This window comes from Vulpes lagopus, chromosome 5, assembly GCF_018345385.1.
Source record: "Vulpes lagopus strain Blue_001 chromosome 5, ASM1834538v1, whole genome shotgun sequence".
NCBI lineage: Eukaryota > Metazoa > Chordata > Mammalia > Carnivora > Canidae > Vulpes > Vulpes lagopus.
Genome location: NC_054828.1, coordinates 113,781,764 through 113,807,016, shown reverse-complemented (window position 1 = coordinate 113,807,016; position 25,253 = coordinate 113,781,764). Strand labels below are relative to the sequence as shown.

At 38.8% G+C, this 25,253-nt stretch overlaps 1 protein-coding gene across 1 annotated transcript in view; it reads right to left on the bottom strand.

The window, feature by feature from the left end:
* Positions 1-3,881: 3,881 nt before the first annotated feature.
* Positions 3,882-25,253, bottom strand: part of ASXL2 (ASXL transcriptional regulator 2) — a 136,575-nt gene continuing 115,203 nt past the window's right edge. Inside the window, exons 10-13 of the mRNA XM_041754542.1 lie at positions 23,649-23,745; positions 21,200-21,305; positions 18,322-19,042; positions 3,882-14,847 (exon numbers count right to left, since the gene is read on the bottom strand). Coding sequence (XP_041610476.1) covers positions 12,367-14,847; positions 18,322-19,042; positions 21,200-21,305; positions 23,649-23,745 — 3,405 coding nt within the window. The 3' untranslated portion in view covers positions 3,882-12,366. The remainder of the gene's footprint in view (positions 14,848-18,321; positions 19,043-21,199; positions 21,306-23,648; positions 23,746-25,253) is intronic.

The following is a 25,253-nucleotide window of genomic DNA, read 5'->3' as shown; positions in this document are numbered from 1 at the left end:
GGTGGGGGGAGGTGCGCCTGGGTGTCTCAGTGGTTGAGCATCTGCCTTTGGCTCAGGTTGTGATCCCGAGGTCCTGGGATGGAGTCCCACATCAGGCTACCCACAGGGAGCCCGCTTCTGCCTCTGCCTACATCTCTGCCTCTTCTGTCTCTCATGAATAAATAAATAAAATCTTTAAAAAATAATAAAAGACACAGAGAGAGAGGGAATGGAAATCAATGAAATTAGAAAACAGTAGCAAAAACAATAGAGAAAACCAATGAATCCAAAGCTGGATTAATATTCTGAAATCAATCAATGAAATTCATCATGTTAACAAACTGAAAAAGAAACCCATATCAAGTCAATAGACGTAGAAAAAGCATTTGACAAAATTTGACATCCGTTCCTGATTTAAAAAAACAAAAACAAATACACTCCTAGCAGGTGATAGAAGGGAACTTCCTCAGCTTAATGAAAGGCAACTAGGAGAAACCTTTCGCTAACATCATACTTAATATGAAATAGTAAATGCTTTCCTTGTAAGATCAGGAACAAGGATGCCTACTCTCACCACTTGTATTCAACATTGTACTACAGGTTCTAACCAGTGCAGATAAGAAAAAGAAGTTATCTAGAATAAAACATTGTCTTTGCAGCTAACAGTGTTATCTATATAGAAAATCCAACAGAATATATGTACAAAGAAGCCACTAAAACTAGGAAGCGAGGTTAGCAATTGATTTTTATTTTTTTAAAAAGATTTTATTTATTCATGAGAGACACAGAGAGAGAGAGAGAGAGAGGCAGAGACACAGGCAGAGGGAGAAGCAGGCTCCTCGCAGGGAGCCCGACTTGGGACTCAGTCCTGGGTCTCCAGGATCACGCCCTGGGCTGAAGGCGGCGCTAAACTGCTGAGCCACCCAGGCTGCCCTAGCAATTGATTTTAGCAAAGCCTGTATAAGAATGTAAAGTGAATGTTTATATCCACCAATTAATGCTCAGAAATTTGAGTGTTGACCTTTAAAACTGAAATTTAAAAAATTTTTCATAGGATCATTTAAAATTTTTTACTTTTAATTTTTAGAGATTTTACTTTTTTATTTGACAGAGAAAGAGCACAGAGGGGGTGGGAGAGGGAGAAGCAGGCTCCCTGTTGAGCAGGGAGCCCGATGTGGGGCTCAATCCCAGATGCTTAAGCAAGACGCTTAACCAACTGAGTGACTCAGGCACCCCTAAAAAATTTTAAAAGTAAAAAAAACTTGAAATGTAGGATTTAATCAGACAAAAGATGTGAAAGCTCTATTCACTGGTACCAATAAGACATTGCTAAGAGAAATTAAATATTATGTAAAGAAATGGAAATATGGATTAATGACAAAATACTAAGATCTCAATTTCTTTCAAATTGTTGTATACCTTAAACACAATCCCAGTTAAACTTGTTTTTACAGAAATTGACAACTGGTTCTGTAATTCATGGAAATCAAAGGGCAAATAGCCTAACTGAATTTGAAGGTAAAAAACAAAGTTGGAGAACTAACATTACCCGATTTTAAAACATTTATAAAGCTACAGTAATCAAGACAATGTGGCATTAGTGCAAAGATATACAAGTATATCAGTGGAACAGAAATCTGAAAATAGATTCACACATATATGGACAATTGATTCCAACAGAGGTATGAAAGTCATTCAGTATGTCTTTTAATGTGAGAACAATTGGATATCACATCTTTACGATTTTATTTATTTATTCATGAGAGACAGAGTGAGAGGCAGAGACACAGGCAGAGGGAGAAGTAGGCACCATGCAAGGAACCCAGCGTGGGACTCGATCCCAGGACGAATCACGCCCTGAGCTAAAGGCAGATGCTCAACCGCTGAGCCACCCAGGCATCCCAGATATCACATCTTTATTTTTTTAAAATATTTTATTTATTTATTCATGAGAGGCACAGAGAGAGAGAGAGAGAGAGAGAGAGAGAGAGAGAGAGAGAGAGGCAGAGACACAGGCAGAGGGAGAAGCAGGCTCCATGCAGGGAGCCCGACATGGGAATCGATCCAGGGTCTCCAGGATCACACCCTGGGCTGAAGGCGGTGCTAAACCACTGGGCTACTGGGGCTGCCCAGAAACAGACTTTTTTTTTTTTTTTTAAGATTTTATTTATTTACCCATGACAGAGAGAGAGAGAGAGGCAGAGACACAGGCAGAGGGAGAAGCAAGGCTCCGTGCAGGGAGCCCAACATGGGACTCGATCCCGGGTCTCCAGGATCACACCCCGGGCTGAAGGGGGCACTAAACCGCTGAGCCACCAGGGCTGCCCAATATCACATCTTTAAATAAGTAATTTATTAACTTTAATAAACACAACTCCCAATCTTCTTTACTCCAAATCACTGTCAACCATCATTCTAATTTCTCCATGAATTTGACTTCTGTACGTTCATTATATAAGTGGAATCGTATATTTATTCCTTTTGTGTCTGGCTTATTTCACTTAGCACACTGCCTACAAGGTTCATCCATGTTGTGGCATGTGTCAGAATGACATTCTTTTTTAAGGCTGAATATTCCAAGTACATCACATTTTGTTTACCCATTCATTGATGAATATTAGGTTGTTTTACTTTTCAGCTATTATAAATAACATTGCTATGAACACTGATATGCAAATATCTGTTCAAGTCCCTGTTTTCATTTCTTTGGGGTATATAGCCAGAAGTGAAATTGCTGGATCATATAGTACTTCTGTTTTGAGGAATGGTCAAACTGTTTTCCACAGCAATAAAGTCATTTGACATTTCCACTAGCAATGCACACTAAATTCTCTACATCCTTGCCAACACTTTGTGTGTGTGTGCGTGTGAACTCTACTCCCAACGTGGGGCTTGAACTCATGACCCTGAGATCAAGAGTCTCATGCTCTACTGAGCTAGCCAGGTGCCCCTTGTTTTAATAGCTATCCTTATGGGTATGGAGTTGTCTCATTGTGATTTTGTTTGCATTTTCCTGGTGGTTAGTGATCTTGAGCATCTTTTCATGTGCTTATTGGCCATCTGTGTGTATTTTCTTTACAGAAATGCCTACTCCAGTCCTTTACTCATTTTTTAATTGGTTGTTCTTTTGCTGTTGAGCTGTAGGAGTTCCTTACATATTCTGAATATTGATTTCTTGTTGATATAGGATTTGCAAATATTTTCTCCCATACTGAGGGCTGTTTTCACTCTGAATAATGTCCTCTGATGTACAAGATTTTAGTTTCAGAATTTTTTTAACGTTTTGTTTTTAATGAAATCCATTTTTTTTCTTTTGTTGCCTGTGCTTTTGACAAATCCCAGAAATCACTGCCAAGTCAAATTATGAAATTTTCCTCATTTTCTTCTAAGTGTTTTATATTTTTAGCTTTCAATGTTTAGGTCTTAGATCAATATTAATTTTTGTATACGGCATAGGGTAAGGGTCTGATTTCATTCCCTTGCATGTGGATATGCAAGTTTTGCAACATTTATCGAAAAGACTGCCCTTTTCTCATTGACTGGCCTTGGCACTCTTGTCCAAAAAAATCACTTGATCAATACATGTGAAGGTTTACTTCTGGGCTCTCTGTTTTACCTCATTGGTCCGTATGTCTATCTTCATGCCATTACCACACTGCTTTAATTTCTGTGGCTTTTGGGTATAGGTTTCTTTTTTATTTTTGAAATGTACAACACATCCTTTTTGGCTCGTGATCCGTGCTTTAATCCCCAAGTGTTGCCTAGAGACTGGCACTTTTTGTAGTACCCAAATTTAGCCAAGGACCCAGGGATAATTGTGCAATCGGGTGCAAGAAAAGGAGCAACAGGTGGGTCGTTCAACATGGCGTCTGATTTCTTTGGAAAAGAGAAGGCACAGTCGCTAGAGTAAAACTGTACGCCTTTATTCAACTTAAATGAGTCATTAAGATAAAATACAATTTGCCCATGTGCAGAAACATTGTACATTCAATTGAGAAAGGTAGTTTTATACAACCAATAAAAGGAACGGTCTAAAAGTGAGAGGAATAAAGACGATAGTGAGAGGGGAGCTAAAAGGCAGAGTTTTATCTGTCAAAGTGCTAAGGCCTATGTGCACAAAGATTAAGTGAACAAGACCAACATAAGGTCATTTCTTCCATTCTGATTTCTCTTGGTGCTGGTGAAAAAGTTTTAAGGTGTGATGCAATGAGTCACAGGATTAAGACGGGTTTTTTAAAAAAAAATAGGTCATAGCACTTATGGCTGAGAAAGGTTTATTTCCAGAGTTTCATTAGTCATGTACTCGAGATCTTTCATGGATTCTATGAATTTCACGAATTCAGTAAGAGCCTGCCCTTCAATCAGTAGTCTATTATCAAGGAACAAACGGTTAGGTCCTTCCCAGCCCAGAATCCATCTCCTTATGCAACAACAGAGGAGAAACCAAATATGAGACTCTGGAAAAGTTTCATTACTTTAAAGTTTGTGTTAAGTGATTACATATACGTTCAGCTGGGGTTACCACCCAGGTCTTCAAATTGCTATTGCCCAAAAACCTAAAATGAGAATTGCTAACCTCGGGCCAAAGTCCAACTCCATCATTTCCAAGCTCTAGGTATCTGGAAACATTAGATATTGGTTTTTGGAAAGAAAGTAATAAAGTAAAAGTTTTTGTACCACACTTTCCATAGAAAGGGAACAGGCTGTGTGTAAAATAATAGTTCTAAGGTATCTTCAAGTATTTTGATAACATTTAATGTGCTGCTTTCTTATTGGGCTAATTTAAATTTTAAATATTTAGAAAGAGAACCCACGATTAAAGTTAATAAAATTGTTGACTCAGGTTGGCAAAATAGTGTTTATGAGCAACATCGGCATTATTTAACAGACACAGGTGCACAACACTAAATCCTGAGCAGCAGCAAAAGCTGCCAGTGGATAACTCAATAGAAAACCATCACCTTGCCCATAAAATGTCTCAAATCAAATTTCACATTCTAATCATGGCAATTTAACATTATGTGAACTCAAAACCTTAAAAAAAAACTCCATAAAAGGGTAAATTAAGAATAATTGTTTACTTAAACCCATTTTAAATCCAATCTTGGGTTTACCTTTTTTCTCCCCAGGCATTCTGTGGGTTTTGCAGTCAAGATGGAAATCAGTGGGGTTTTTTTTATTTCCCTTTAGCCTCCTTTTGAGTTTGAAGAACCAGGAATAGAGTTGGAAGTTATTCTTCAGGAGAATACACTATCTCGTCACAGCCCATTTCTATGGCCTGATCATCTCTGGCTCTCCCTTCCAGGCTCAATCCCTCCTTCCTGACTTTCTTAGGGAAGTCTTTCTTATAGAGATAGTCTTTACTGATTAAGAGTGAAAGCTCCACGGAGGTATAGAGATTCCTCAGTTTATACATCTCTGTAAAAGAAACTCAGTTTTCTAAGGTCACCAAGTATTAGGAAAATACAGGATACCCACCCTCCTACTTCCTGGGCAAAGTTGGGACATTTCATGGTGGAATACACCAAATACCTCTTTTAAAGGTGAATATGGATATTTTGGCATTCAGAATTTGAGTTGCAAATCCAACAATCCAAGTTAATGATAAATGATAAGGAAAATTCAAGAATAAGCACTCACAAAATACAATGATTTATCTTAAAAAAAATTTTTTTTTAACCAGAAAATCTTAAAGTAAAAATTGGGAATTTAGGCCACTAAAAAGGACTAAGGTACTGCTGAAGTTTCTTGTAGTTAAAAATTCTGTGACTTCATAATGGGGGATGGGGGAGCCAATTCTACTGTACTAGAATAAAAACTTTAGAACACCAGTTTTACCCATTATGGAGAAAAAACAGGGATGCAACATCTCTTCCTTCTCACCAGACTACAAAATGAAAATCAAGGTTTAGTTTTAATTCCCTTTAGCTTCCTTTCGGTTTGAACATTAGGGAAAGGCAGGCTACATTATTTACCTAAGAGTTATTGGAAAGGGTTAGTTAAGGTTATAGCATCTTTCTGGGCGCACTGACCAGAATTAATTGAACGGGATTCTCTCTTCAAATGAGATGTTACTAAGAAATTTAAGTTTCTATTAAGAATTCTACATCTTCTTCACTTCCATGTTATTTCATCTAGGGGCAATGCGTTTCCTTTCTCCATGTTTTGCCATTGTTTCAAACAGTGCCTCAAACACGTCCCTTCTATAACTCATTTACACTTAAATTTCCATCGTGTCTTGGGAAATATGTGGTATCTATTACTCCTTGAGCCCTGAACTAGACATGTGCTGTATGGCTACTGATATGTTAGGAAGACCTTTTGCAATTTACCTGGTTGCTTTTGTTTACCCTTATAAAACCTGAACCTCATCACAGTGCCTAGCACATAGTAGATGCTCTGAGAAATATGTGAATCAATGAATAACATTATTTGTACACAAAACCAGCTAGACACATTATGCAAAATCTTATTTCTTAAGACCGTTTGTGGTCAAGTAGTGTCAAAAGCATTGAACACAGGTTTCTAGACTGTGATGTAAATAAAGAATGGACAATTGGAGATTCAAGTTGAAGTTGTGTTCTAGTATATTGCTCTTTCTCATTCAACTGCACATCAACTACACATTTAGGCTCCTATGTCATTAACCTGAACATGAAGAAATTTTACTTCCGGTGAGGTAGGAGGCCCATTTAAATAATTATAAATATGTATTAGAAACGGTGTGTGTGTGTGTGTGTGTGTGTGTGTGTGTGTGTGTGTAAATGGCCATAATGGACTGGTTCACATACATTTAAATATTTCACTTTCACTTCTATGATATACGGTAATTATAAGAATGCAGATGTTCCCTGAGACATACGAAAATTTAAAAGCATATTTTAAGCAAAGATTTAGAATGCTGTTCTCTTGGAGTGGTAAATGATCTTCAATTTCAATGTCTTTGGGCAACCCCAATGTTTGAAATTTCAATTTTTGAAAGATAACAAGGCAATCTTTTAAAAAAAGCATTCTATAAATCCTTATTAATTTCCAAAATATGCTACTTTTATCAGTGAAATAATCACAGCTGAGGAATTATGGGGAGAACTAGGAAACTAGAAGAGTCAGTTTCATGGGTCACTAAGATACATTCGTGGAGTTCTGACCTTATTTTTTATTTCATCAATAAATCTATAAATTATTCATTTTTAAACAATAGACTAGATATCTATTTCCAAAGACTATCTAGGTATCATTTTGCTCCTTCAATCATATCCTAAAACCAAACATTTGCAACCACAAAATTCTCTTGAACAGCAGGATTCCAGGCTATCTGTAGGTATAGGATATAGACTGGCAGTTAAGCTCTCCTAATATCTGGCTGAGTCCTCATTTGCATAAATGCCCTTCCCGACACAGGGGAGATCAAAATCCAAGCTCTCCTAGCTCTTCTAGCTCTCCAGATCCATTAGGAAGGACCTAAAACTGGTTTTGAAACTCCCTCACCAGATCAATCAGGAAGGATACAGAACCAGTTAGGAAACTTACTTCTCAGAGAAGAACTGGTAAAGAGAAAACAAGTTTTCGATTATCTTCATGGGATTATTTCTTCACATACTCCTATCGCTTAGAAGGTTGTGGCAGTGAATGTTTGCTAATGAATTATTAACCACAGTTGAGAAAGAAAAACCTATTTTACCCCTGAGATATTTTCTTACCATTTTTTGTTTTAGAAGCAAACAGTGGGCACATTAAAAAAAAAAGGGAATGCACCATGTTTTTGTGTCTGTTTTTCAACGTTCCCAGTAACATCCCATGGTTAAGAGACAGAACAGTTCAAGGGTGAAAGCAGAGACAGACAGATTAGGCAAGTTTAATATTTTTACTAGAGTTCTGAAAGAAATATGCTACCCTGATTTGTTTATCACCAAATTTCTCATTTTACCCTTCTATACAATCTGTTGTTAATCTTCCAATGGTAATATAAGGCAACAGCTGAGGGCCCTTACCCACACCGCTCTCAGATGGATGTCAGACCTCAAGATTCACCAAAAAGTCCAAGGTTTTTATTTTCACTTTAATTATCTTTTACTTAATAATAAAATGAAAAATAAGAATATATGAATACATACAATCTATATACATATATTTATTGCAAATACTTAAAATTCTTATGTAAAATGATTTTTCTATATTTGTGAAAAAATATGACTTTTTAAATGGTGTTGACACCAACTTCTCTGTACATACCCTCAATTCCAATGTTAACAATTCCTTTAAAAAGGCAAAAAGACACAAAAGTTTAGCATTTACCAAACCAGTCTGTACAAACCTTATAAGCCAGAAGGAAAAAAAATAGCTTGTGGTAAATAAGTTGATATTCTTTTAAAATAAAAAATAAACTTCAAAACTATTCCCCTTATTGCATTTTCTGGAAATAATCTGAGTGTCTTTAGAGTAACTTCCTTTGTAACAATTTGTGCCTTAACAGTGAGGTCCTACGTTAAACATACCATATATGAGAAATTCAAAGTCTTCCACTGTCACTTTTTACATAGATATTAAAATATATATTACTTAAAATATATTACTGGAAAGCTATTTTTAAAATTGATCTTTAATAGTTGTATCAAATGTAAAGCATTAAAAAAAATAAAGTAACCAAGAATCTATGAAGCTCTCACTTCAACTTTAGGAAATGTTTTACCTACTGTTCCCTTTCAATAGGTATGTAGGTATTGAAACATGGGAGGAAAGATCCCTGCCTATCATCATGTTTCTCAGAGTCTCTTTGGACTATTCTATAAATTGAGCTGAAAACTACCGTTGGCCAAGTTTTTTACTTAGCAAGTTGTGGTAATGCAACAGGGACTTTTCCCTCTTTGCTGTGAAGTGAAACCTCTAGGTCAAAGAGAAAAACCCTGGCACTACTCACTGACAGTGAGTTCTAGAAATAAATAGTGGTGTAATGACCAGAGAAGACTCCATCGTTATAACAAATCATTTCACCCAAAAGCTCGGTAAGGGCTCTAAGGTGGAGAAAGGCAATAATAAGCAATTAGGATGGTAACTGTCAAGTCAGCAATATGTATGAATTTATACCTTCACCAGGAAGGCAATGAGGTCTTCCTTTGGCTATTTATCTAAATCTGAGATAATTCCTAAAACACCTACATCTGGGTGCCTTCCCAGCCCACGCAAGTACGCTTCCCCTACTCCTAACAAAAATGTCCCATTTGCCAGATCTTACTTAAAATGTTACATGGGTTACCACAGATAGTTTCAGTATCTTGAGCACAGGGGTTAAGGAAGAGTAGGGCGATCAACTCCAGGTCATTTGGCTTTATCTTCTGCTTAACAGGATGGAGAATTTTAATCAAAATTTTTTCTTAAGATTCAGGGAACCTTCTCTACTAGACAACTCAGAACGTTCATTAAGTAAGACTGAGATGACATATTTATTGTTAATGCTATCTCCCCAAGGTGACCTACAATGGAAGGTACCTGAAGGCTCGAGAGACATCCCCTGGAGGCATAAATATCAGGCACAATGCCTGACTAGTCACTGGAAATAGTGCAACTAAATACCATTAAAAAAAAAAAAAAAAAAAAAAAGCTTAGCATTTATTAGCAACCTTTTAGATTGAACCGAAAGGTAAAGCAACTCTGAAAACCTAAGATTAAAAACTGCTTTCATGGTTCTGGAGTACCATGCTCTCAATAATATAAAGATTTTCCTTGTTCCTACTGCTTCATTTTCAAAAGGCCAGACTGGAATGTGTTTGGATTGTTGCTGTTGTTTTTCTGTTCAGCTCTTAAAACGAATGACTTTCTATCTGAAAACACTGTTTTGAAGCAAACTAACGGACTGTATTCAATTTACTACCAACCTGAGAGAACCTATTCTCTCGTTTTGTCGAGATCGAGGCAGTGTACCTAGTTGACCAATTCTGTTTTAGGGACAATCATAAATGCCAATATTTTATTAGCTGAGTATTGCTTGTTAAGAGAATCTGGGGAATAATAATGCTTAGGGACCTATCTGCAAGAGCCTGGTCAAGATGAAGAGGCACGATACGGTTTGCTCTCCAAGTGGACTTAAAAATCCCTGATAACCATTCCACCTTTCCTGGTTTATCTGTTCAACCTCAGATTAGGGGAACCATGGAGGAGAGACTCTTCTAGGACAGGAAAGGTGCAAAGAAGAAAATTCACTTTGATCAAGCCAAATTGGTAACTAATGTTTTAGCACAGGGTCAGTTCCGAACTACTCAGGCACTTCAGCATGCAGACCAGCCCTGGGTCCTGGCCCTGATGCAGAGTGAAGCTGAGCATAGAGAGTTTTAACCAGCAATAGGTCCTTCCAGCCCCTGCCCTTGGACTACCCAGAGTACTCGAAGTTTGGGGAACTGAACCATGTTTGTTTCCTCCTGGATCCTGGCTTGAGAATATTCCTTATCCCTGGATCCAAGCAGCCTTCGTTATGTTTTAGCTATGTGTGTGCAGGAAGGAAAAGGAAAGTTAGAACATCCTATTGTCTTGGCTGAAACTAGAACACAGATATTAATCCTATATTTGCCTTAAGCCACAAAAAATAACAGAAGCCAAAACTGAAAAACAGTGAAGCAGTAAGTTTCTTATGGGATTCAAAAGTATTAAAAGTGTGTATAATGTGGAAGAGGGTGGGGAAGAATGGGTAACAGAATAGTGAAGAGCAAAGAGTAATTACTGTCTACTTTCTCCTAATCTGGAATGTGACTTAATAAGTTTACACTGTTCTGCATATGGTAAATATCACATCCTGAATACTAAGTACAACTACAGGTGTACTAGGTTGTGGTAATATTTTTACTTTACACACTTGAAATTAGGAAACTTAAGATCAATATGCAAATGATGCACATTGACAATACCCAATTCTTTAATACCAAATTCTGGTAAATTGTAGATTTATTTTAATGTCCTTTAACCATGACCTAAGTATATGTACTCAAAAACTCTTCAGTCACTAGAGACAAGATTTAAAAAACAACAACAAAGGAAACAAAAGAGAGTCAGCAAAAATAAGCAACAAAACTTTGGAAATAATTAATCTTCCTTTCTAGATGTTCTCTTAGCCATTTACTTAAGTCCCTTTACATTAGAAATTTCTAGTGCATAGACAGCAATCATCCAAAACAGAGGACATATTTTCTAAAACAGGAGAAGCGTCTAACTTTTACTGTGTGTGTGCATGTGTGCACGCACACATCGTGTTCAAAGTAATATTTAATAAGATTACTCTATACTTCTCAGATGCCTGGGGAGGTCAAAACAGGCTTAACAGAACAGGCAAGTGTGGCAACAAGGATCTTTTCCTCCTGCACAACAGCAGACTACAGAACATTAGGGAACACAGTTGGGCAAGAAGAAGAAAAGAGAGGCTACCTTGTTTCTAGTGTTAAAATCATTTTCCAAAGTTCTTTATGTTCAGTTTAATAGTTTCTGCACTTTTTATTCCCTTGCCCAACAAAACACATAGTTCAAATCACCCGTTACTAACATTTTTTGTTACTGCCATACTAGTATTTCACACCTGTTTGTAAGCTCCCATGACTGCCGAGGTGCCCGGGTTACTGCTGGAACTATGGCCCCGCATAGACTATGCTAACAGCAGGGGCCCAGGGCAGCACACCCCTCTTGGGCCACGCTCACCATCTCAGGGCAGGGGGTCTGGAGGGCACGTGTCCACAAACCACAAGCAGAGAGCTTGGCAGCAGTACTGGTTTGTGGAAGCCAAGGACCAGGTCATGAGCTTTCAGAGTCTGAATTTACCACCTGTGAAATGAATACCTTATCAACAATTTGAACTTAAGAAGGTTCTGTCTAAGGTAAAGGGACTGAGTAAACCCTGAATCTAAATCCCGCAAAAGCTGAATAATCTACGTAAAGCCTGCAGACTGTCATGACATAATCAGCTTGAACGGTCATTTCTCCTTCCTTTTTCTAGTCTCTTAAGAAAGGAGAGAAAAAGAGAGACAGCTTCCTTTTAACCATGCATGGCATTAAACTTTTCTCAGAGTCAGGGTGAAGTGAAACATAAATCTGAATTCAAAGTAATACATTATTACCTAAACACTTGGGAAAACAATGTTAAAACAAAATGTGACATATTTACATGATTTTTTAAGTGCAAACTTGTCACAAATTCACAAAGTCTTGCTTGACCTAGACTTACTATACAAGGTGCTCTTCCTCTAAAATGTAAGATCTGTACTCTGTATTCCTGATTAAGTAACATTTGTCTCTTAAGACAACTGAAACCTACTTATTTATTTCTGTGATTCCCAAAAGGACGCAAAAAACCTTATCTCATCAACCCTTCCCTCCCTGCCTCCCTTACAATGTATTCTCTCTCTAGCTGCATTACCGAACGACAAGGCAGGAAACGCAGAGTTTGGAGGGGCCAATGCAATCATCATGGCAGAATGCTCCACACCCCTTGCACATGATCATGGCTTTCAAGCGGCAGTAACATTTCGAAGGTGTGTCCTCTATGCTGTTCTCTTCAGGAAAGGCCTGAACGGGAATGGTCTGGCCGTGGCTGCTGGGATTCATAGCCTGGCTAGCGGGGATAGTAGTGACAGTCACCGAAAAGGACATGACATCACCTACGTTGCCAGACACCTGACTGCCATCAGGCATCCCTGGGACAGCAGAGTTGTGGTCCATGTCAGACGAGGTGGAGACATTGATCATGCCTCTGTAGCTCGGCCCGATCTGGGTGGGGCTTCCATACAGCTTGGGGGTCTGCAGGGGTGGAAGCAGGAGCGGCTGATGGGTAGGACTGTCTGCAGTCAGAGGGAGACTGGTAGAATGGAAAAGCTCAGGGCTGGTTCGCATTGTCTTCCCTCTCACTGCATGAGCCATCTGTTTCTGTGCCACCTGAAGGAAATCTCTGGCTAGGGTCTTCTCATCCAATATTTGGCCTCTACTGAACAGGTAATTCTCTTTGCTTAAAGTGGTTTGCTCATGCGCTGGTGTCTCCGCCTTCACATTCTTTTTTGCTAAACAATCATTGGTGGACAGAGTTTCTCTACTGTGGGGTCCCGAACTTGCTTCACACTTGCCAGAGCCCTGAGTAGCCTGGGGCTCCTCCTTCACCATGACAGATTCTTGCTCATCACCAGTACTTTCCTCATCAGTATCTTCTTCTTTGCTGCTACTACTATCACCTGTTGCATTTTTACAGTCAGTATATCCCATTTTCAAGGCCTCCGTTGGGCTATTTAGACACAAACGGTCTTCAAGGTTTATGGAATGGGTCCTCCTAAAGCTCTCTGAACCCCGGCCATAGGTGGAAATGTTTAGTAAGTAGTGTCCTGCCATTGCAGGTTTTGATGTCCTTCTGCCAGCAAAACCCAGCATGAACCTCTGGCTTGTGGAGATATCTTCTAACTGGAAACCTGAGTGAGTGAAGTTGAACTGGGAGGGCTGCACAAACGAGAGAACGTTCTGCCTCCGAACCCTCTGTATGAGAGTCTGAAGGATCTGATCCTGGGTGGCCTTGCCGAGCCCCTCCTGGTACTGGTGTGTGTCAATGCCTGAGTCCCTCAGTTCCTTACCTGAAAAGAGCTGAAGGGGCCTGGGAACCTGGGGGAGCTGCTTACTGTGCAAGGCTTTACCCAGCTGCTGCAGAGCCGGGTGGGGCTGCCTCTCACTACCTTCCTCTCTGCTGCTGTTTTCTGCCACCTGGGTGCCTGGGAGCGCTCCTACCCCCGGCTCCTCTTTTGTAGTCAGTGGAACAGTTTTCATTTCAACTTTGGTGAGAGGTTTAGGCAGAATTTGCTCCATGGGAACATCTTTGCCCTGAAGCAGCTGAGTGACTAAAGGATTATTTGCAGGGATACTGGAGCTTGGCCTTGAAATGGGTCCGTTCATATTTGAAGGAGTTCCTGGAGTTTTAAGGCTAGAAGCTACTGGCAAAGTGCTCGAGGATGTAGCTAATCCCGTAGGTACTACAGTTACACTAACCTGGGGTACAGGAAGCTTTTCTAAAGTGGCTGTTGTTAATAAAGATGTTAAAGGAGAGGGAGTCATATCCGCCGAAGTACTAGCAGCTGTCTCCGCTGAGGCTGAAAGATCTGGTATATTCTTACTAGAACCTGCTCGGGACTCAACCGTGCCATCAGCTGCAAAACAAACAGGTGAGGCACCGGAGATTAGGGCAGAATCTTTTGGAGTAGAAGGCGCTTTCTCCTGTCTGCAGTTACTGGGGCCTTGTGGGTGGGTCAGAGAGGCCACTGTGGCTGTTGCCCTGGTGGGATTCAGTTGTTCATTATTCGGTTTCCCTACAGCTGGTGGGGGTGCATTAGTGTGGGCTGCTGATGGGACACCTGTGCGTGCTCCACCGACGGCAGAGGTTGGAGGCACTGAGGAGGTTTGCTGTAGTTGTGCTCCAGAGACACTAGGAGGCTGTGCCTGGTCTGGGGTCTTGGCCTCAGACTGGGGCTGAGTCTCTGGACCACAGGGTAAAAGCTCTCTCGTACCTCCCCTGCTTCCAGTTCCTGCCAATTCCAGTGTGGGGCCCTTTCCAGGTGCATCACCTCTGTCTGAGTCTGGACATCCCCCTCTAGCAGTTTTCCTGTCACCACCCTCTCCTGGACCTTGTCCACCCCCTGGGCCAGGTCCTGGAATGGTCCCTCCAACGGAGGTGGCTGCGGCGGCGGCAGCGGCGGCGGCGGCTGCTGCTGCCCTCTGTGCTTTGACCAGCTGGGCTTTTGCTTTGATGTCTGCAAGAGTTCTGGCTCCTGTTCTGTTAGGACTAGTGATGGAGACTGGAAAACGAGCCCTGGGAGAGACCTGCGATGTAGGAAAAGGCATGGGGGAGATCCTGGAGACCGGGATCTGAAAGAAGGAGGGAGAAAAAAAACCCCAGAGTTTAGTTTTCATTTATAGGAATACTGGAACTTCACGAACACCTGAATTTCTGCAGTAAACACTGCACACCAGGGACAAAGATGGGAAGTCCACGGCCGGTGACCAAACCGAGGAGACAGCAACTTGACTTCATCTATAGCTTCCATGTTCTCTACTGGTGCCAAAACCTCTCCTCCCCTGACATCTTTTCCACCCCATGCTTCTTTTCTCAACACAACTCCCTCCTAAGGGCATTACTACTCACAACTGCTTATTACCTAAGATACACACCTTGCTATGATATTTGCACTTTCGAATGTGTGTGTGTGAGAGAGACGAAGCATACCACTATCTTTTTTTTCATAGCTCTCCATTCAAGGTCCAAGGAAAACTCTTGCTCTCCTCTGCTCTACACACATACACGCATGCACATTTCAGCATACAGGCTGAATCATTTCAATGACACAGGCTTCTAGACAGCACTGGAAGGCACACAGTGATCCATGGATGTACCCTACTCTGTCCATCCACGTGAGTGAGTATGTACATAACGTATACCACAGTTATTCTCATCCCTGGCTGCCTTTATACTTACTCGAGGAGCTGTTTAAAAATATATATGTTCTGAATCCTATCCCAAATTTACAAATTAGAACCCTAGGGAAAAAAAATGCTTTTCTGAAACACTTGCTGGGAGATCCTGATATATCACCAGGTTTGAAACCACTGACTTTCGTATCATAAAATATTGTATCTGAAAGGAATCTGACTCCTATTTGAAACAATACTTTGGAAGCTATCAGAGTTAAATTATAATGCATCAAAATCTAGACCCTTCTAGTAGTTGCCAGAGCTTAAATGAGCAAATAACTGTTACAACAGACTTTCTAGCGCCTTTAATTTAAAAAAAAAAAAAAGAAAGAAAAATTAAGGCATGGAACTCTAAGAAAATGCAGGTCATCTTTCTGGAACTCCCTAAATTAAGAATAATAAAGTCACTAAAACCGTTTATTTGCAATAACCATTTCTCAAAAGGTCAGTGGTCCTGAGAAATGGATTCTCTGTCATTCAGAAGTCAGAGCTGTGGGACTGTGTAATAGCCATTACGAAGTCCGCACATCCCACATCATGAGATGTACCTAATCTCTCTTAACACTGCATCTCTTTTACATCTAACTGCACAGTATTTCAGAGGCTATCAACTGAGGGAAAGAAGCAATTGTTGCCCCTTGGTAATATCATCTAGAAGACACTAGTAGGAAGGGGAGGAAGAAAGTAGATAAAACCAGAAAATTAAATCCAAGAAAGTAAAAGCTCAATTGTTTAAGGGAATTGTAATATATAGGGACAAACAACCTTGTAACAGAACAGTCTTGAGAATAACAATATACCTAACACAATAAATAATATCTATTGTAATGGCTAAAAATCATTACTAGAATGTTAATTTTATTAAAAGTGGTTCAAAGAAAAAGTTTTAATATGTAAAAATAATAAGTTTCAGTTATTTATGCAAATAGGTCTATTATCTGTTGATGTGAAATAAATGAGATGTTACACTTTGTAAGCACTAAAGCTTCAATGTTGTCTGGGCATGGGCACTGGTAACAATTAAACACCAAGAGGCCCACGCCTGGTAGAGCCAGGCAGATTTTCTTTTTTAAATATATACTGAATAGAGAACACATAATGCCTGTTTGAGTTTTCTCTCTCTCTGTACACATTATGTTACAGATATCCATGTTATAACATGTATGTGCATACATATACGTAACTTTTATACACACAAATATAATATTTGTAATATAATTAAATTTTTATTTTTCTTCCTAAGTTTTGGTTAAAAGGTTCTGCTCTGTTACAAATTACATTAAGTTTTGTCTCAGAAAGTGAGATTTGAGATATGGCCACCTAAGCTAAGAGTTATTACAGCAATCTGGTAGAAAGTATTCTGTGGTGGGGGTGGGGAGGGGAGTTCAGGGGGAGGAAAAAGAAGAAAGCGAAAGAAAGGAAAAAAAATTAAGTAACAATAACACAGTCATGGTAGACTTAAGTTTTCAGTATGGAATCTCTCTGGATTATAGAAAGCAGACCAAAGGGGTTGTAATTCAGCCTCTATACAAATAAGGTAATAGAAACAATGATCTCACCTAGTATTATTTATATAAAGTAAAACCTAAACTGTAACTCAGCTCTCAGGTCTGGATAGAAATTCTGACTGACATTCATTACGGAAAGGTTTCCAATATTTTTGTAAGAATAGTAAAAGTGGAAAAAAAAGAATAGCAAAAATGACTTTCATAAAAAATCACATCTCTGGCAAAGCACGTAAGGTATGTTAATGGTAGAAAAGGGTCAAGAATTTTTTTAAAAGGGTGATTCCAAAGCGCATAAATCTTAAAAAGTAATAAAGAATGTCATATGATTAGGAATATGCAGCAAAATGAGAGAAATCACATAGTAAATGAAATGGGTCAAGTACTAGCAACTGAATGTTTCTAAGGGATGGTTTCCCAACAGAACTAACTTTGGTTCATTTAAGTTAAATAAAAAAAGGGGGGAAAAGTATTTCTATGTGGCACCTTTTTCTATTTATACCCAAATATATGAATGAATAATACCCAGTGCCTGGGCTTGTAGTAGATACAACAGTATTAATAAATACCAAAAACAAAACTTTATTGATACTATTTATTAAATGAATAAATGGCCCACAAACTGATACTAAGCACAAGCCCAAGTATTAATAAACTTTTAGGTCAGAGGTAAAAATGCATTTGGGTTTTAAAGGGCTCCCTACTGGTTAGATGTAGCCTTTATAAACTAAGATAGGGACACCACTTTATGAATGTGAAAGATTTGATAAGCAGCAATATAATGGTAACATGGAAGTTAATAACATATCCTAAGCAGAAGAGCTTAGCAAGGTTATTGCACCTTACCAATGTCCCTAAAGTCATCAGCAGTGACTCATGGCAGTCAAATGTTTCCTTTAAAAAGATGGAACTAAAGGTAGTTCTAGAGCCACAGAACATCAAATCAGTTACGGCAGAAAAGGGCCAGAGTAGACTTACAAATATCATGGTTCTTGCCACAAAAATCTCTTGATTATACCAATGGCTTCCTTCTGTTAATTATCATTATTTCTTATTTTGTCACATGAGACAGAATAATTTCCATAACTATCTTAAGATATGACAGTAGCCAACTGGGAGGGTGGGTGGAGGTGGTCTACATTAGATACCCAGGTACCTTACTTACTCAAACACTAATAAGTATCTGTAGGAATGCAGTTCTTAATGCCTGTTTATTAATAATTTTTTTATGTAAGAACACAGTTATATGCTTATCAAATATATACAACTGCTTCTGCATTAATGCCACAAATGTCTTGAAATTTAATAAGACCAGAAACTTTGTGTTCAGACTATCTCTCTTTTTCAATTCTTCCCACTCTCTTACCTTGAGAGGTGGTACTTTTCGCACCTGGATCCTGTCCCCTCTACTGAGAAAGGGCTGTGGAGAGACTTGAAATGGCTGCTGGTGCTGGCGATTCTCAGTGACACGTGGCCTTTTCTCCCAGCTCACAGGGGCCTCTTCTTGGATGATACAAGATTTCCTCTTGAGGCTTTCTGGGCTGTGATCAATCAGAGCTGATGGAGGTTCTTTTGCAGTGGTCTCCTGTGGACTTGCTTCTGCTATGGGCTTCATTACTGGTTTTTCCACCCCAGGACTCTTGGGTTTGTTTGGGGACACAACTAAAGCCTCTTGGCCTTCATCTTTGTTATAATTAGGAGTTGTAGTAGTGAGATGATTCTCTTTCTCAGACTCCTGTTCAGCAGAGGCAACTGGCTTCTGCTCCAAGAGATCATCACCCTTTGGGCACTTGATGGGAAGAATGCTGCTAAGCTCATGTGTATTGCTTGCTGAGGAAAGTAGGGGCTCTGTGGATTTGGGGTTTGGCTGCACCGTATCTTGGATTTCATGTTCTTCTTTTCTTACTGGGGATGGTATTTGCACCACTTCTTCTTTAGACCCTGACTGGGGAATTACCGGGACTACACTGACAGGTGAGGCCTCTGAAGGAAGCATGGGTTTTGGTTGCTCAGCTGGGGTTTTCTTTACTTTGAGATCACTGGGCAAGGCTGTCAATTTCTTTGAATCCTCAAGGCTCAGGCCAGAACTAAAAGGTAGAAGAAAAAAACATTCTGGTTGAGAAATGGCCCGTGTTATTGAAAGCATTAGGATATAATAGTATATAGCAATGCCTAGAAGAAACCCTGACATATAGTAAGTATTCCTCATATATCATCACTATTATTATTATTAATGAAGTTCTGCAGTTTGAGTGCCTAGATGCAAACCCTAGCTCCGACATATCCATGTGACATTAAGTAAGTCACTAGTCTTTAATTATATACTGAGGTATATTACTTTATACTGTTGGTGTGATTAAGTTAATGCATATAAAGTATTCAGAACAGTACCTAGTACATATTAAAGCTCAATAATGTTAATTACCACTATTATTTATGCTTATAAGAGGGGCTGTCTTGTCTAGAGGCAAGCATCACAGACTACCCACCGGGTAGGTGAAAGAAGGCCAAGACTCACTCACCCTGATCAACTCCACTCTGTAGCACCTGTAGAAAGGCTGGCCCAAGAAATCTACGGGCCCCTGAGGAGACAGTAGGAGGTGGCTATCAACATTCTCCAGAGGTTGAAAATTAAAACTCTGGAGTTTCTGGAAAGCCTAAAGTTTAAACTTCACTTAGTATAGCTCTGTAACTCTGAGACCAATGCCTCTGAATTACCCTGGGAGTGAAGGTCAACTGGGACTTCCACAGTGTGGCTTATGTAGAGCTAGGCTACTCAGCAGAGGTCACAAGAGATTCCTTCTAATGTTTTAGAGTACTAAACAGGCAAAAGCAAAGACCCTCTTTGGTGACTTCAAATGACTTCAAATGATCCATACTGCACCTCTGAGATGGAGTGGCTAACAACAAAACTAGATAATAAAAAAAAAAAAACAGTCCTGCTGTAAAAACTGCCCAAAAAGTAACAGCTGACAAAAGAAAGACCCAGAAATTAACCTATATGCTTATGGAGGGAATAAACAATATTTATGGAGTAACTGTTACCTGTAATAATAGTCTAAATGTATACACCATCATTTTTATAGAAGGGCTCAAAGCTCATACCAAGACTGTAAAAATATCAATATGTAAGACTCTTTTTTTTTTTTTAAGATTTTATTTTTAAGGAATCTCTACCCCCAACGTGGGGCTCACATACACAATTCCAAGATCAAGAGTTACACACTCTACCGATCAAGCCATCCAGGTCCGCGAATATGTAAGACTCTTAATCTCAATAGGAATCACTTCCTACATGACCATAAAGGGGATCAATGAATTACTTCAAGATAAGAAAAAGAGCTATTAGTTGTTAAACTGTGGTTACAGAGTGTCTTTAAGGATTGCCATTCGGTATGCAGAAGGCAAGGAGAGAGAGAACCAACAAACCTCTGGATGTTCAATTCTACTTCAAACAATACAGCTCTATGGTCATCTATTTAAATGACTCCATTAATATTTTATTTGGATTTTTTGTTAGAAGAAAAATGATTTAAAGTACATCCCCTTAAGAATAGGGGTTGTAGGGGATCCCTGGGTGGCGCAGCGGTTTGGCGCCTGCCTTTGGCCCAGGGCGCGATCCTGGAGACCCGGGATCGAGTCCCACATCGGGCTCCCGGTGCATGGAGCCTGCTTCTCCCTCCGCCTGTGTCTCTGCCTCTCTCTCTCTCTCTCTGTGACTATCATAAATAAAAAAAAAAAAAAAAAAAAAAGAATAGGGGTTGTATATTTATTCAACTATGAAGACCTGTCAGAGTGCCTTCTAAAAAGAGGCTGTTTAATGATGCCCTGGGTGTAATGGTCCATATTATGGGATTCCTACTATTCCTTGCTGATTCTGGATAAATTACTATCTTGTGGGATAATTAACTACTAGAAAAAAAATGTACAGAACTTCAGTATTCTTACAAAATTACTGGAAGAACGATTCAGTATATTCAAAGAAAGGGACTCCAATACAAGATAATAAAAAAATTTTAATGAAACCATCCCACCCACAATGGTAATGTATTAAGAGTCAAGTAATTCAATTCTGTGCACCCATGATTCATTAAAAAAAAAAAAAAATCTTGGTTAAATAGAATTGGTGAAAACACAGAAGGAAATTGAGGGCTAGAATTTCTGGAAAGTAGTTAAGATGAAACACTGGTATGACATATATGTAGGAATTCACATTTGGTTTACAGAAACTGTCTTGGTATTACCTCTGACCATAGTAGCTTTCAAAGAATTGTTCTTTCCATGGCTCTACTTTTTTCTCCTTCTCAATCTCTTGTCGAATTCTGACCTGCATCTCAGGTGTAAACTCACCTGTAATGTATCAAAAAAAAAAAAAAAGATATTCAATAGAAATAGGCTGTTTGTAACTTTTAACTATTTGTAAATCATAAAAGACTCATGCAGGAGTCAGAATACTATCATGTGAGAGGAACAGAAATTTCCCACAATTCCTCACTGGCAAGGAGCACTTGAAAGCCATCAGGTGACATCCAATGCTTACACACCACTGCATGCAGTTTTCAGTACTCAATGGAGGCCACCTGTGCCTTTTCTCTGGACTCTCCTGGAACATGTTCCTCCTGCTCCAAACACCATATTCCCTAAGATTTCTTTTATCACTAACCTTGAACTTGTAATTTCTTTTCCACTGGAAAAAAAGTCATGTGTTTTCAGTAAATAATGCCACTGGGCATTTTGTTAAACTTCTGTTTCTCTCAGGCAACTTGTATTTTGTGCCTTTTATCTTTTACTGCATAATGAACAGCTGTGACCCTACTCAACATGCCAATGACCCCATTGCTCTGAATATGACACTTATTTGCATATACTCCTAACTATCTCAATCCCTCCCACTCCAACAGCAGAGGACTGCAATATGCTGGGTAGGCCATCTTCAAACTGTGCCTCAGAAAGGCTGTGCTCTTTTATCTCTACTACCTAGAACATCAAGGAATAAGAGAAAGAAATGGTAGACTTGAAGTTTAGGTGTTTTCAGGGTAAAAATATGGAATGTAAAGTGTTTGAGGACACAGTCCTGGGCATAGGAGTAGGAAGAGAGGAATCTGCCTGTCAGAATCCGAGAACTACCTTTTTTTTTTTTTTTTAAGATTTTATTTATTTATTCATCAGAGACCCAGAGGGGGGCGGGGGCAGAGACACAGGCAGAAGGAGAAGCAGGCCCCATGCAGGGAACCTGACGCAGGACTCGATCCTGGGTCTCCAGGTTAGTGAGTCTACTGTGCATGAAAGAATGAGGAATAAAAAGCATTGGATTCTGTTCACATGTGTATAGTGTTCAAAGTTTTTGCTGCTCATAAAATATGATCACATGACTAGGTATAGCAGTGACTGCTCATATACAAAAACAAAAAAGGTAACATTGATAATAATCAAGGAATCACTATTGATAAATCTACTTTAAAGAACAGGGGTTGCGGGGCAGCCCTGGTGGCGCAGCAGTTTGGCGCCGCCTGCAGCCCGGGGCATGATCCTGGAGACCCTGGATCGAGCCCCACGTCAGGCTCCCTGCATGGAGCCTGCTTCTCCCTCTGCCTGTGTCTCTGCCTCTCATTCTCTCTGTCTCTATAAATAAATAAATAAAATCTTTTTTAAAAAAAGAACAGGGGTTGCGAAATGAGTGCCTGGGTGGCTCAGCTGGTTAAGTCCTGATTTTGGCTCAGGTCATGATCTCATGGTCGAGAGATCAACCCTGCTTTTGGCTCTGCACTGGGCATGGAGCCTGCTTACGATTCTCTCTCTCTCGCCCCTTTCCTCCCATCACAGCTTGCTCTCTTCTCAAAAAGAAAAAACAAAAAAATAGAGGGTTGGGCAGGGCATATATCCTTTATCAAATTATTCTTAAAATAAATGTGATGGTAATACTTATGTTTTAAAGTGCATACATAACCGTAGTTCTTTCAGAAAAAAGTGGTCTCTGCTCAAGGAAATCTTTAAGAGATAGGACCAGAGTAACCAGTCAGAGAGCTCTTCTATACAGAATTTGTAGCCCCCCTACCAAAAAAAAAAAAAAAAAAAAAAAAAAAACACCAAAACAATAGGAAAGTAAATGTCAAAAATTGCAGTGAACAATATAAATATTAATTAGCTGGTCAATTAACTCTAAATGCTAGGGATCTGACAAAAATGTCAGCAATATATAGTATTCCCAGTGCTCTCCTTACAAATAAGTGTATTTAAAGCTTCTCACACCTGTTTAAGCTATGACCTTTCAAATGTTATGTATTCCATGTATACTGGAAAACAAACATAATCGAACAATATAAGTCTAATTCTATATTCTCCTTATGAAAATTTTAATTCCTGGGCATTAACCTAGAATCACTGAATCAAAATGTTTAGGAACAAGGCCTAAAAATATGTAGTTTTTTAGTTTCCTAAAATTCAAAGGTGACTTTGAATTCTTAAACAAACATTGCTAGACTCCATCTGGAGCAAAACCTGGTTACAAAGGTTCCAGACAAAAGTCAGTGTACTGTTTCACACAAGATAGCTGGTTCTACCTTACCGAAATACCCTGTCCTTAAGCTTACCAAAATTGCTCAAACACCCTGAGGCACAAAGGTGCCAATAGGCCCTCATAGTGGCTCCAAGTACATATATAATTCTAGGAGGCACAAGAAGTTGAGCACTTACCTTCTGAGAGTCTTTCCTTCCAGCCTTGGGCTGCTGAAGTGAAGAACTCATTGTTAAGGGCTGAGCCATTTAACTTCATCAGACCATCTGGACCAACCTGGGTCAAAGAATAAGCCAAGAGAAGCTTACAAAGAAAGCCAAATGTGTCATGTGGAATTTGACTTTCTTTCATTTCAGAGAAGAAGGTATATACATCTAATTTTATAGAAACATGACTATATCATACCATGTGGCTTATTATGGACACTTCTATTTTATATCATTTTTCCTAATAAATTTCTCTCCTGTCTACTTTGAATTCCATTCCCCATTAATTATACTCAAAGAATCATCTACAAATAGATCTACATGTAGGTTTTTTTCCTGACACGGTTATTACTTGTTTTATAAAACTGTGATCAAGCTCCCTACATGGCTCTGAATCTTATTTTTCTCACATAATACATTGTGGAAATCTCTCCAAGTCAACTGGCATAATGTTAGCTCCTTTATAATAGCTGCATATTATTTCATTGTATGCATGCACCTCAATTCATTTACCAGTTTTTTTATCATAAACATACACCTTGTTTCCATTGTTTTCACATAATCAACCAAGCTGCAATAAGCATTCTGTCAGTTTCTTATTTTATATTTATATATAATTTATATATATAATATTAATTAGCTTATAATAAATTTATAAATATATATTTATTTATAATTTATATTTCTTATAAATTCTTATCATTTGCTCATTTTTCTATGAAGTTGCTTATTTTTATCAATTTGTTTGGATCCTTTACATATTATTCATAGTTAAACTGTCACATACACTAAAATATTTCCCCCAATTTATCTGCCTACTGACTTGATTTGTAATGTCTTGCCAAAGGGTTTTAAGATTCTTTCTATTAGAGATTTTGGATTCCCTACCTTGGTTCAGATGCATAAATCCTATTTAAGGACATAAAACACAAGATTTGAAAATAATTTGGACAGAGAAACTTAATAAAATTGCCATTTTCCCCATATTTAAAATTTACATTCCAATCAGAATCTCTATGCAATTTTTCATTAACAAAATGATTTTATATCTTTTTAACAAAATGATTATAAAGCTCCAAAGGAAAAGAATAAGAAAAATTGCCTTTTCAATTATTAAACATACCCACTAAACATAGCCACTACAGTCAAAACTATTATTACTAGCATTAGAAGGAATGGAGAAATGAGTGGAAGGAGTGTGTGCATAAACACACACTGCATGTAATCGGATAGAATACGTAATCAAGATGGTGTTTCAAACTGTGAGAAGATGGTTATATTAAATGTATAATGATGGAACAACTGGCTAGCTATTATTCAGTAGAAAATAAAGTTGAACTTTGATTTCAGAGCAATACAAAAAAATTTCTAGATGAATTAAAAGTCAAAAACAATTTTTTGAAGAAAATTTAAGTTAAATTTTGGGTCATCCCAGGGATTGAGGAACGCTTCTCAACCCATTTCACTTCCTACACCTATCTGGACCCACATAATCTTCTCCTAGCTCTAGAGCAGAAATTGGTGAACTTTTTTTTGTCAGAGGAGAGACTGCAAGTATTTTAGGCTTAGCAAGGCCAC